This window comes from Ursus arctos, unplaced genomic scaffold, assembly GCF_023065955.2.
Source record: "Ursus arctos isolate Adak ecotype North America unplaced genomic scaffold, UrsArc2.0 scaffold_19, whole genome shotgun sequence".
Lineage (NCBI taxonomy): Eukaryota > Metazoa > Chordata > Mammalia > Carnivora > Ursidae > Ursus > Ursus arctos.
Window position 1 is genome coordinate 37,043,792 of NW_026622863.1, and position 14,209 is coordinate 37,058,000.

At 49.3% G+C, this 14,209-nt stretch overlaps 1 protein-coding gene across 1 annotated transcript in view; it reads left to right on the forward strand.

Annotated features, from left to right (window-relative positions):
• Positions 1–12,967, forward strand: part of ZNF536 (zinc finger protein 536) — a 231,490-nt gene extending 218,523 nt beyond the window's left edge. Inside the window, exon 5 of the mRNA XM_044378911.2 lies at positions 10,339–12,967. Within this exon, the coding sequence (XP_044234846.2) occupies positions 10,339–11,924 (1,586 nt within the window). The 3' untranslated portion in view covers positions 11,925–12,967. The remainder of the gene's footprint in view (positions 1–10,338) is intronic.
• The last annotated feature ends 1,242 nt before the right edge of the window (positions 12,968–14,209 follow it).

Here is a 14,209-nt window from a genome sequence, read left to right on the forward strand (position 1 = left end):
GACGTCCACTTTCTTCCCCAGGTTGGGTTGTGGTGGTACTTGGGAAAGGAGGGGGCACAGAAGCCAGGAGGTGGGAGGCAATCCACCAGGGCGTCCGCTGTTGGGGTCTCCAGGAGTGTGGACACCTGGCCAGGCAGGTCCTGTGATACAGCCCTTATATTAGCGGTAGACACAGGCCCCTGGGCCAAGCTTACCATGTGGCTGGTGGCTCAGCACAGCTGAAGTCTGCCCTGCCAGGCAGCGTGGGTCGGGAAAGAAAAAGCAGTGCCTCCTAACCAGGAGCTCCACTGACCCCGCGGGGCCCAGCTCCCATCAGCTGGCCCATCAGTAATAGTAGACATTCCACAGAGTATTTCCGGTAAATTAGGACCAAACCTGGTGGGAGTCCTGCTGACCATGGGATACTGCTTTTTGAAGTTTTAAAGCTTGAGAGAGGTTATTTTTTCCCCACATTTCCGCTTCCTCTGTTTCACAAACTTCTGACGTTTGTGACCAGTAGTCTTTGGAGACACTGAGAGAAGCAAGACAAGGCCGTGGACAGAGGCATTCTGGAAACTTCCCGGAATAAGGGAGAAAATGAAAGAAGCCATGGAAACATCACACCACCAGCCCCCCTCAGAAACAGCGTTTGCTGTGTTTAAAAGGCAGAATGGTAACCAGATAAAGATCAATTTCCTTTTTATCAAAGAACAAAGAAGTTGGAAAATGCTTATACTCGTGCATTTGAATAGAACAGAAAGTATTACATGCTCTAAATCACCCAAATAAACATCCATTATGACAATGTTGAAGTGTAGATTACACGAGTAATTAAAAATCAAAATCAAGTTATTTGTTAACAAACCAGGGGCTCCGGGGCTCCGGTTTTGGGGACGTCCTCTACTGGCTCGCCCCCTCCTCTCTGTGTTGTTGGATTCCGAAGCGACATGGTCAGTGGGCAGCAGTCTACGAGAGCGAATCCAGGTTTTCCAAAATACCATCTTCTGAAGTTTTTCTGTAATGGACCCATATGAGCACATTTAAAAATCCAGTGTGTAATAAATATATTTTAATTGGTCGGGAGATGAGGTGGTACATTCGCTGTGTTTTCCTGTCCGACTCGATCTTTATGAGCCGTCTTGATCATATAACATCTACTGATAAAAACCACTTTCCTTTTTTAACTCCACTCCACATTAACTCAATTACTGCCCTCCTCCTCCCGACACCTGTTTATTAGGGAGGTGCTGAGAAGATGCTGCAGGCAGGTTGCTCGGAACACCTGGAGGCTGGGGGGAGAGCCTGCAGGAGCTAGACCGTCTCTGCGGTGGCCAGATCCATGCGGGGCGGACGGAGGCACGCGGAGGATCCCAGGGGTCCCCAGGAACCCTCACGTCTGAGAGACCACCCCACTCTGGCTCTCTCAGGGCGGATGCTGATTCCTGCCCACCCAGGGGCGGCTGAACGGCTTTCCAGTTTCACACAGTATCTGGGGCAGATGAAGGTCCAATCACTGGATGTGTGTCATCGGTCTTCTCGAGTACATGCTTGTGATTTGAATTCAGAGCCCATCAGCGCAGGCTCAGAAAGGAGGTGGTAGCAGGGTTCTCCAGAAAAATGGTGTATATAATATTTATGATGTATTCTAAGTATATGTAATATATGGTATAATCAAATAATAGATTATATAGAGAGAGGGATTTCTTATAAAGCATTGGCTCAGTCAGTTATGGAGGCTGAGACAAGCATTCAGTCTTAACAGGCAACAGGAGGCAGGGATGTCCCCTAGGCTGCCCCCGACCAAGGCTGGCCAGTCATCTCATGATGGGCTGCCTGAAAATGCACTTCCTTCTTTCCCTCACTGCCCTCTCCTCCAGCCCCATCTCAGGGAGGCCCTCCAGGGCTCCGTGTGTCTATTTTGTGTACAGGAGGTAGGCCTGTGCTGATCAGTGAGTCTGTGTAAGGCTGGAGGGGGGTGCGTCTCCCTCCACGAGCCCCAGACGGGTGTGACACCCCACGTGTTGGCTGCGGGACCCCAGGCCGGGTCCCCTCCGGCAGCTCACCTGTGTGTTGGGCTCCCCAGGAGGCTCCTGCTGTCTCAGGAATGACCACTGTAGAGAAATGTAATAAGCAACCTCACTCATGAAAACTTGGAGGCACGAAAGTTCAGGGACTAATTAAAAATAAATCTCATTAGTTTTTTTTTTTTCCCTCTCAAATTATGCGAGTGGTTTATTAATCTGGTTTTGATGGGCTGCATGCACTGGTCCGGCCCTGAGTTGAGAACCTCTTTATGAAAATGGATTTGCGCAGGGAAGCCAGAGGTGGTTTTCAAGGGCTCTTGGCTGTGGTCAGGGTGGGCTGGTGGGCACGCCCGGCTCTGCTCACCCCTGCCGGGTGGGTGGCTCCATGGTGCGGCCACTGGACAGGGTGCCTTTCTTGGCTCTCGCTTGCGTGCTTGTTCCCAAGCAAGGCTTTCCTGGCCTGATAGAACCACCTATATGTCCTATAGTACCCTCCAAGGGATGTGTGCCTAGCTGGGGGTGGGGGCCGAGAATTCTCTTGCCTCTTGACCGAGGCTCTGTCTACACAGCATGGTAGCCACTGGCTGGCGGCAGAAAAACGCAGCCAGTAGGGACAGGGTAACAAGAAAAATGATAGTAACGATGGCCAGCACTGCCTGGGCGCTCGCGTGTGCAGGCACTGTGCCGAGCCCTGCACGCGACTGCAATCCTTCACCTTCACAGCACCCTGGTGACCAGGGGCCACCCAGAGATGTGAAGTGACCCTCTCCAAGTCACCCAGCATCGACCGCAGGGTGCAACCCACATCTGTCTCCTAACCGCTGCGCTGTATTGATTTTTTTTTTTTTTTTTTTACTTTTCTGGGTGGATTTTTGGGCTTGTTATAGGGAATTAATGCAACATTTCTTTGACAGTGTGTGTCCACACCATAACCAGCGGGAGGAAAGGAAGTGACTTGTACCCACAAGGTGTGTTGATGCAGCCTCCCGGCGATGTATAAGGGAAGTACTGTGCACCCTGGCTCCTCTTTTACCCCTAATGCAGAATGGCCTGTGGCTGGGCCTCCTTGACCCTATGTGCCTCAGTTTCCCCATCAGCACAGAGAGATTAGGGAGGCGGTGAGGCAGGGAAGCGGCCTCTGTGACACCTGGAGGTGTGGAAGGTGGGGTGGAATGACTTGGCGCATCAGGAGATAATAAATGACGTATGTGGTTTTGGAAACTGCCTTTCATCTTCAAAGAGCTTCCCAGGCACCGACTAGTCCCTAGATGTGGGTGGAAATGAGAGTTCAGTGGGCCTAACCCAGGTGCCTAACGCCTGATGTCCACGTCCCTTACCTTTGATGCGTCTCTGTTTCCTCTTCTGGGTAAGTTAACCAGGCTGTTTTAAACGTTCATGAAAGCACACGGAATAACTATTCAAAAATAGGTTGGTTAAAATGGGTGTTTTTCCCATTTTTTTTTTCCTAAAAGGAGAGCATGTGCTGTTGTCATTAGTGGGGGACGGCCACCTGAATCATGATGGGGAAAAAAAAAAAAAAAAGGTCTGCTTGCCCCAAAGATGATTCTTTTTTTTCTTTTTGTTTTGAATTAAAATTCTATCATTTTTTTTTATTTCTTAGATGAACTAAAAGCGTCCGTAGTCCCCCAACCTTACTGTTCCTGCCTTAATGACATCCCCAACTTTTGCTGAAAATAATTGATTGAATTTAAATTTCCTTAAAAGTTTAAGAGGTAATGTTACAGTATAAATTTCCTACCAAACACTAAGTAGGGAAATATCCATTAGTGAAATTAACTACAGTTTCTAGGTAGCTAACAATGTGCCGTATACAGTAGGGCATGGCTAATGAACACTGCAGTGGGTGATATTTCATTATACAAATTAATGCTCACATTTTAATGGGAAAGTCACATAATGAATCTCGGCTTCAGTGACAGCAATTAGAGACACAGATTGTCCCCTTCTGGACAAGGCACTGTTTAGCAATAAGCAGCTGTGTGAAAAGTCTTCAGGTTTACAACATATATATGCTTTGGGGGAATTAGTGTACAATTTATATTAATGTACTGAAGGTTTGCTGCAAAGGCACCACCATATTTATCTCTCCTGGTATTAACTAAGTAAAGACATGGAGAAAGACTAAATAAATATCAAATAGAGGATGCAAATACGGGGAAATATTCAGTTACTCCACTTAAAAGTTAAAACACTGTTGGAGATTTATCACACACACACACACACACACACACACACACACACACACGTTAGAAGCATGAAGCCCTCCTGAAAAGCTCGCTGAAGGGATTTCCGAAGAGGATAATGTGAATCCACCTGTTATTTTTGGAGAAGTGCTATCGGGTATTTGCTCCGTGGAGGAGAACCAAAATAACTCCCCAGAACAGTGAGGGTTCCCATGGCTGATCGAGTGCAAAGTAGAGGCTCAGAATGATGAAAGACGTGCTCATGTAAAAATAGGTACAGTGAACTAATTAAATCACTTGGTCATATATTTCTAAAAATTTATGGTCCAGAGACCGGGAGAAGTTACCAATGTTATCCCAAAGTTGAATACACATCTTGCACCGTGTGGCAGTGGGTAGCTGCTTTCATGTAAGATGTTTCCAGTAATTCATTAGTCTGTTGGAATGATGAACTGATGATTTCTTGTTTCAGGATGCCTTCTCTAGCAAAACTCTCCTTTCTCGGAATGTACTGTTTGTGCCCATATCTTATTCCTTTAAGATATTGGAAGAGGTTTCCCCAGAGAAGGCCACCAGTGTCCTCACCTGCTTTCTCCAGTGGGCGAATGGCTCTGTACTGGGCATCCTTTTCCCAGATCCAGGTTTCAAACGGGCTGCCCTGTCTAGACCCGCGCTGCGGACCAGGGTGCTGTGGCTCTTGCGGTGTTTGAAGTCTTAAAGCAGGTGCCAATATTGAAAAACCAGGATATTGTATGTAGAAATCTGGATGTGTTGGGGCGCCTGGGTGGCTCAGTCGGTTAAGCGTCTGCCTTCGGCTCAGGTCCTGATCCCAGGGTCCTGGGATCAAGGCCCACATCGGGCTCCCTGCTTATTGGGGAGTCTGCTTCTCCCTCTCCCTCTGCCTGCTGCTCCCCCTGCTTGTGCTCTGTCTCTCTCCGTCAATAAATAAATAAAATCTTAAAAAAAAAAAAAAAGAAATCTAGATGTGGGGCTTTTCTTAGAAGATGTCAGAGGTCCTCATGTCCCCAGCTGCTTGGTGTCAGTGGTGGCTGCCCTCTAGGACAGCCATCTCCCCCTTACCCTGCTGTTTTGCACACCCCTGTGATCTGCCTGGCTCTGAAGGCATCCGAGTGTCTGGTTCCAACCACAGGCAGACGAAAAGATAGCAGATTCCAAACATCTCGGAGGTGGCTAGAGGACTCAGGACCACCTGCAAAGCTTAGGGCAGTCTCAGTGATCCTCCCAGTAGATTTGGGCCAATTTATGGCCTAAGTGGCCAATCATTCAACTAGACAGAGCTGCTGGCAGGGTCTGGGTCTGCCTGGGCCGCGCGGCTGTGTGGAGAATGCTGGGTGGCCCCCTGACTCGTTCCTTGGCAGAAGCCTGGGGCTTTGTCAGAGTTAGCCGGCATGCTGGGGGCGAAGCACATGGCCGGACACGGAGACCCTGACTACGAAGCAGCTCTCGGTGCGGGGAGATTCGGCCTCCGTCGGTCACCAAACACGAGAGAGGGGCTTAGCCACACCTCAAAGCCTGCTAAAGGTGCTGACAGGTTCCTCCCCGCCTAGTCGAGGCGGCATTGGGAGTTTGCCACCGCAGCGCTCTGAAATGTGCCCTGGGGGAGGGCATGTCTGGGTAAGCACTGGGATGTTTCCAGTGGACAGTGAGACCCTCGGGCTGCCTGGGGTTATCCAGGAGACGCCTGTCCCAGACGACTCCATGCTGGGTTTGCCTGGCCAGGAACGCACCCACGTGGGGGCCGGCTGTAGTCTGAAGCGCCCCCCTACCCTCTCAGGGATGAAGCCTGGGAAAGTGAAGGAGGGCTTCAAGGAGACGGCAGTAGTGGTATCGTTTCAGGGTTATAAAGACAATAAAATCGAGGATTATGCTCTTTGTGTTTTTTTTTGTTTCTTTTTTTTTTTTTTTGATAGAGATAGAGACAGCCAGCGAGAGAGGGAACACAAGCAGGGGAAGTGGGAGAGGAAGAAGCAGGCTCATAGCGGAGGAGCCTGATGTGGGGCTCGATCCCAGATCGCCGGGATCACGCCCTGAGCCGAAGGCAGACGCTTAACGACTGCGCCACCCAGGCCCCCCTGTTCTTTGGTTTTTTTAAAAACACACATCCAAAGGCGTGGATTTATGCCCTGGAACTTCACTCTGGAGCATTTCTCTGGGGAACTGAGGTGATAGGAAGCATCACCCAAACAAAGCCTTTAGGAACGAGGCAGGAGGTGGACCCATGCAGAGGGGATCTTCCGACAGTGCGAGTGGGAGGTAGAGAAAGGCCAGTGGAGGGCTTTCTAGAGCCTGTGTGTATCACATGCAGCCTAATAACCCTCGAAAACTCGCGAAGTAGCCCTTAATCTAGCAGGGCCTGGACCCTTGGAGACTCAGGTGCTAAGAGTGAACTCTTCTTGCTTCTCAGCTATGGCCTGCTTTCCCTGGAGCGGTGGAGGCCAAGGCCTATTCTGAACTTCATTATTTTTTTTAAAGATTTATTTATTTATTTGAGAGAGAGAGAGAGAGCTTGAGCGTGGGGGGGGAGGAGCAGAGGGAGAGAGAGAATCTCCAGCAGATCCCCCTCCCCCACTGGGCGTGCAGCCTGACATGGGGCTCGTTCTCATGACCCTGAGATCATGACCTGAGCCAAAATCAAAAGTCGGACGTTTAACCGACAGAGCCACCCAGGCGCCCCTATTCTGAACTTTAAAAGAGCAGAGGGTTGAAGGAAGAGTTTTTCTTCTTGTGCTGTGTGTGTTATGTATGAGTGTGGGCCGTGTGTGTGTGGGGGGGGGGTAGGTATATGTGTGTGTGGAGTGTACGTGTGATGGGTGTGTGGTATGTGTATGTGTGTGTGTGTGTGTACGATTGCTGTGAGTGATGGGTTGTGATGTGTGTGTGAGTGTGGTGTGTGTGGTGTGTATGTGTGTGAACTCTACTCGCTTTAGTAAACTGTATGATCTGTCTCCCTTGAAAGCAATGGGAGCTGGGGCCTTATCTCTTCGGTCTTCATTTAATTGCCCTCTCTACTTGGGGGTAGAAGGTTCATTCATGCAATCAAAATATTGTGTGTTGGGGTGCCCGGGTGGCTCAGTGGGTTAAGTGCCTGCCTTCGGCTCAGGTCATGATCTCAGGTCGTGGGATCGAGCCCTGTGTTGGGCTCCCCTCTCAGTGGGGAGCCAGCTTCTCCCTCTCTCTCTATCCCTCCCCCTACTCATGTTCTCGCTCTCAAATACATAAAATCTTTTTTTAAAAAACCATTGGGTGTGAATGGATGTGCACATTTCTGGGTGTGCGAGGGCACCCATGTACGTACACATGTGTCTCTGACCCCATTCAGGAGACTTGGTTTTGCTCTTGATGTGGGTTTTAGAGCTGACAGGAGCCTTAGGGAATACCGGGTACATCACCTTCCTATGTTTATAGGTTGAGAAAGCAAAGTTCCCAGGATGGGCCCTGGGGAGGGCAAAATAGCATGGGGGCTCTGGTCCCTAGTGCACTCTCCAGACACTTCCTGGGTCCAGAGCAGACCACCTTCCCTGCTAAGCCATTCCACAGTGTCCACCTATAGGGGCACTTCCGGGGGTGCTCCCCCCAGTGCTTATCCACCCAGGCTCCGCAGAAGCCCACACGCGGGCCTCCACGAGACCCAAATCCCAGGCTTCACCCTGGGCCGGTGAACTCAGAATTTCTGGAGGTGGAGGTGGGACCAGGTATCCGCATTTTTAAAGGCTCCCAAGCAGTTTCACCTTGGCTTTTTCAAAGTGTAATCTTCACCCTGCATCAGAATCACCAGGAACACTTGCCCCAGACCGCGAGAATCAGAACTGTGCATGGGGTTCTAGAAGTAATGTCTTAAAATCCCCTGTTGATTCCAAAGCACAATTGAGTTTGAGAACCACTGCTCTGGTGTGCATTTCAAATGTGTGTCCTTTGGAAATACACACACATCCCTGTGCATCCCTGCACTTCCCACTAAGTCAGACCGCCCCTCACCCCACTGAGGCCTGGAGGCAAAAGTCCACATCCTCTGTAGCTCCCGCTAATGAATGCCCGTGCGTTCGTTCTCTGCAAACCCTTTGCCAGATGCATTTAATCATTTCCAGGTGCATATCTGAAATGCAGCTTGAGTCTCACCCAGTACCCTCACCTCTGCCAGCTCTCAGTGCGGGGCCCTCCCTAGGTTCCCACTGACCTGGGGAGCCAGGATTCTGAGTCCCTAGTTAGGCTCTCCTGTCACAAGCCCGGCTACTACCCCCTCAGCTCCAGGCCCTGCTCCCGCTCCAACTGGCCACCAGACTTCCAGGTCAGCGCCTGTCCCTCCGAGGGTTCCGTAGCCTCTGACGAGATGTCCAAATAGCATGGCTGGAGTGAATCTGAGCCTGACACAGGGATTGACTCCAAGAAGTGGGAAAATGGTGCCCGAGGCCATTTATGCCTTTAGCTCAACGGGGTTAGAGTCTTCCTGCTCAATCCATCTCATCGGTCTAGCCAGAGACAGTTGGGACCTTTCCATTTAGAGAAATACCTTCCCAGCTGGGCCCCTTTCCCATCTCTGATGTGTCCAAGGGAGACCTTCTGAAGCCCGCAGGAGTGAATGAGGAGCACGGAGCCACCATTTTGGAGAGGCAGGCATGGTTTCTCCAAGGTTGAAGATGACGTGGAGTCCGTTGCTCAGAACCTGGGCTGATGGGCTTCTTATTTGCAGTGCCCAGGAATCCTTCTTCCCTCCTCTTAAGTGTGTTACCCCCAAACGCCCTACTCCTTGGAGATTGGGAGTCGGAATCTTCACTGGGCACAGTAAGATGTCTTTGAGATGCACCACTCACCAATGATTTGCTGTTGCTTTTTACATCAGTCTGGTTTAGACTAGCAATGGAAGAAGGGGTGGGGGGTACGCTGAGTTTCTTGGGAGGAGTAATTGTGGATATCGACAGGGCGCCATTGAGAATCAGCTAGCGGACCGCCACAGCCGCGTTTCTTCCAGAGAGCTTTTCGATTCCAAAGTCTAGAAAAGACCCTGGATTGCAAACGAATTCCTGGAATATATTTAAATCCACATCTGTTTATTCTCCTCCCCTTCCTCTATCCCACAACGCGGGCAGGTCCAGGCTGTACATTATGGTATCTTTTCCATGGTGGAAAGAACAACAGAAGTTGGGTGTTGAATTTAAATAAATATTTAATTCATGAAAATGATCTTATATGTTTTAAAACACTCTTTAAAGCTATTTTTATTCTCTAGAAAGCGCTTATTATAGGTAAATTACACATTTTACTACCGGAGCGTTAGGTTTGCCATTAGTACAAATTTAAGGCACTACAAAGACCAGTAGATAATGTTAATTTCAAATACAGAAACTAAATATATTTTGTACCTTTTTATTACTCATTTTCTTTTAAGTTTTATTGACTGCTTTTTATCTTAACTATATGTCTTTACATGCTGCAATCATAATGCACTGTAATGGTATTAATATTTTATAGAATCGGTATTTATAGTTCTTTATTTAGAAACAATGCAGTAGGTCTGCAGATATCTGAGCTCGTCTGGAATGGTGCCCTCCAAATAATGATAAATTACTTGTGCAGTATGCCATTTGCTAATTATATCCATGATTTACTGCAGAGCAAGACTTAAATCATTCATTTCAGTCTTGCGTAACAGTGCCATAAAATTTTTAGGTTTAAAAATGGTTTCCATGTGTATAATTTAAACAAATTTTAGAGCTATTGTATACACAAAATATTGCAACCAGCCATTTGTTACATACTTTGTCTTTTTAAACTTCTACTTTTAATGATCACTGTGGTTGAAATTATTATGCTTAATTTTCATAATCATAGCTTTTAAATCTACAGCCGTTTTCACATGTTAGATAAAGAAAAAAGATAGCTAATTGTGTGTAGATAGTATGTCATTCCTGAATAGTCCCAAATGGTACAAAATCATTAAAAAAGCTTAAGAGTACGAATTATTCTTCTATTAAAAAACAGTTGTTCTCTAACTAATTATTAGTTTGAGCTGCTTTGTTTCCAAGAACAAATGTTGATCCTTCTAGCCTTGTTCAGCACACCAAAATGAGATCAACACTTTTTTTTTTCTTTCTCCTTATACCGACATCTTGCAGGTGAGAAACCCTACAAGTGTCCCCACTGTGATTATGCCGGCACCCAGTCAGCGTCCTTAAAATACCACTTAGAGCGGCACCATCGGGAGCGGCAGAATGGAGCCGGGCCACTGTCTGGACAGCCCCCAAACCAAGACCACAGGGACGAGCTGTCCAACAAAGCTGCTCTGTTTATCAGGCCAGACATCCTGCGGGGGGCCTTTAAAGGTCTCCCCGGAATCGACTTCAGAGGCGGCCCTGCCTCCCAGCAGTGGACAGCAGGGGTGCTCTCGCCCGCAGATCACTCGGGGCAGGCCGCCGGCATGACTTCTGAGGCCCCTTCGGACACCCTGAAAGGCGCCGACCTCCCTTCCAAAAGCACCCACTTCTCCGAGATCGGAAGAGCCTATCAGAGTATTGTGAGCAACGGTGTGAATTTCCAAGGGTCCTTGCAAGCGTTCATGGACAGCTTTGTCCTAAGCTCCTTGAAGAAGGAGAAGGACATGAAGGACAAAGGCCTGTCTGACCCTCCGTCCATGAAGGTGCACGGGCCGGACGGGGGCGAGGACAAAGCCGGCGGGAAGGCGGTGCCGAGGAAGTCGGAGAAATCGCAGTACGAGCCTCTAGACTTGTCGGTGCGGCCGGACGCCGCCTCGCTGCCGGGCTCGTCGGTGACCGTGCAAGACAGCATCGCGTGGCACGGATGCTTGTTTTGTGCTTTCACAACCTCGTCGATGGAGCTGATGGCTCTTCACCTGCAGGCCAACCACCTGGGCAAAGCGAAACGCAAAGACAGCGCCGTCGGGGTCACGGTCAATTGCAAAGACCAGGCCCGGGAGGCGGGGAAGGTGGCCCTCCTGCCCTCGGCACAATCAAACAAAGACATGGCGCTTTCCAGCATGATCGGGCCTCTCGAGGCCGCTTCGGAGAAGACGGCCCCGGGGCCCGTCAAGGAGACTCTGGGGGAGCAGAAGAGCGGTGCGTGGCCCGGCCTGGTGGACCCCGCGTTTTGTAACTTCCCGTCAGACTTCTACAAGCAGTTTGGCGTCTACCCGGGCATGGTGGGCTCGGGGGCCTCCAGCTCCTGCCCCAGCCAGGATCCTGACGGGAAGGCTCACGCCGAAGATGACGCCCCGATCCTGATCCCCGAGACCGCCAACAAGAACGCGACCGATGACCTCTCCGACATTGCCTCCTCGGAGGACATGGACTCCTCCAAGGGAGAGAACAACGACGAAGAGGATCTGGAGACGGAACCGGAGATGTTGAGCAAGCCCCAGTCCGCCCTCAGCAAGGACCCCGGCGGTGGAGACGGCGGCGACAGCCTGCTGCCCGCGGGCGCCCCTCAGCCGGTCCAGGGACTCGTCTCGCCGGTGCCCCAGGCACCCGAGAAGCAGTGGCACGGCCCGGGCCTGCTTCCAGCCCAGGACCCCTCGGCGGGCCTGCCCAAGCCAGAGCGGGGCCCTCCGGGCCTGGAGAAGCCGCTGAACATGCTGTCGGTCCTCAGGGCCTACAGTTCTGATGGCTTAGCCGCCTTTAACGGACTTGCGAGTAGCACAGCAAATTCTGGATGTATCAAGAGGCCAGACTTGTGTGGTAAGTTTTAGAATCCTCTTCCTTTAGTTCATTTCCCAAAACATCAGTGCTGAATCGTGCATTTTTAAAAAATGAGGTAGACTCCTCCGTTAGCACATTTCGAACTAACCATGAAAACACCCCAGCGATGCTGTAATTTGCAGTGTAGACAATCACGAGAGTCGATTTCCTTTGGAAGTTCTAGCGCTCACGCTTTTGTGCTCGGGATCGCACCCCGGTGACCCGAAATGCCTGTAGGGAAGGCGCGGAGGGGGGCGGGGGTGGGGTCTCACAGTGCGGACTGCTCCTGTTTTTAACCTCTAACTCGAGGGGGAGAATATTTTTAAAAACGGAAAACAAAAACAGAAAGACATGGTAACTTGCAAACCCTTCAGTATTTTCAACTTCTGCGTAAGACAGCTAAAGACAGTTGCTTCCTTCTTCGCTAAGCCAAACTTCCTTCCTTACACTTTTCTTTGTATTGACTTAGAGGGTATTAAAAATCATATCGCACTAACCACACTGTAGAAATAAAGCGATCCTCTCTCCAACCAGGGAGATTGTTTCGGGGTGTTTGTGACTCATCTTTAGACATTCCAAACGGCAGTTACTGTGACTTTGGCCTTCTCCGATCGCCTTCTGTCCCTCTGTACCTTCACCTGTCTGTCCGTTGTTCTGACAAGAAATGGACATTGTGAAACCCCTGGTTAGCGGTGCTGTGATCCCGTGTGTTTTGGACTTACGCCTGCCTGACCTTGTTAGCAAGTTGGCACTTCTTTACCTCCCTCAAGAATATGGTTACCCCAAAGTAATTCCAGATCTTCAAATGTAGTAATAAACTTGAAGCCTAGAATTGGATCAAATGAATGTTGGGGTGGGCAGGGAGGATCAGAGATATTCTCTTGGCACCCAGATATCCGTATCTGAAAGCCTTTCTCCGAATAGAAGCCCAGTGTATTATTGCCAGCCCCCAGATATTCTCACCAGAGAGAAATGATGGTGGGACCTTTCCACGTTCAATCTATGAATGGATGTCTATGACTTTACTGCGCCTGTTGAAGAAAGGAAAGGAGAGAAGGAAGAAAGGAATGGAGGGAGGGAGGGAAGAGTGCCGGAGGGTAGGAAAGAAGGGAGGGAGGAAGGGAAGGAAAATGGAGCGGGGTATTTCTTAAGCTCTGAATTCTGATGTTACTTTGAGCACAGAGCAGAATTCAAGAAGCTGGGCTTGGTTCATAAATTAAATTGATATATTTCTTTTCCCCTCTCCTTCCCTAATTCACTAAGAACTGGATCAAGCCGTCAGAAATATTTTTTTTTGAATTGTCAAAAATCACTAAATGGATTTCTGACAGCTCAAAAAAATATTGACAGTTCCTTATGCTGAATGATTCACAAGGCCCCATTAACCAGCACCCCAGATCTATTTTTATCCACATACAATTCATTACTTTCGAAGCAGTTAAAAACAATGTTTAAAAGAAGGAGAAAAGGGTTTATGTCTGTCCAAATTTCCCCCCTTTTTTTCTAGGGGAGCAACGTTTAAGTCTTTTTTTTTTTTTCTCAATTTCATTGTTGTTTTAAGTTTGTGACTTTTCTTCTTCTATTGTTGTTTGGGGATTTTTTAAAAGTCTATTTTCAGTTCTTTCAAATACCTGTGTAGGACCACAGTTCCTGCCAGGAATCCATGCATCAGAAAAGATCAAAACCTGGCATGTTCATAAGCTCATTCTTATTGAAATGAGCTCCTGTTACCCCTATTAATTTTCCCATCTTCCTATCAATGCTGAAGGGAGGCTTTCCTGCCTTGGGGGAGCTTGTCCACTGGTGTCCTTTTGCACAGGAGAGGGTGGAGGGGAAGGCAGCATCAGAGAGCCTGCTGTCTAGTGAGCCCTTGTCCTCTGAAAGTCAGCAGTTAGGCACTTTTTGCCCCCTCCCAAAATAGCAGCTCACGGCACTCCCCTGACAGCTTTGGGGTATGTGCAAAAATCTTAGCTTAGTTAACCTTTCAGCCATTGGGCAATAGATCCTGGAGTATGTGTGCGGCCCCTCGCTGGAAAGGGGAATGAGGACCCTCAGGCCAGCCAGGCAAAAACCAGGCATCGTTGTTGCCCCTCCAGGTCAGGGTCCAGGCCCTCCTGCTCCCCTTCGCACTCATGGGGAGACACCAAAACAAACTCGGGCCATAAACTGCCTATTTTTAGAGAGCACAAGTTTTGCCTTTCATTTGGGCCTCGTTGCTTCTGTATCCTCTAGCTTGAGCTTGGAAGCAGGCAGGGAAGGCCTTTCCCTGGCTCTTGAGTCTACCTGGGGTGGGGCG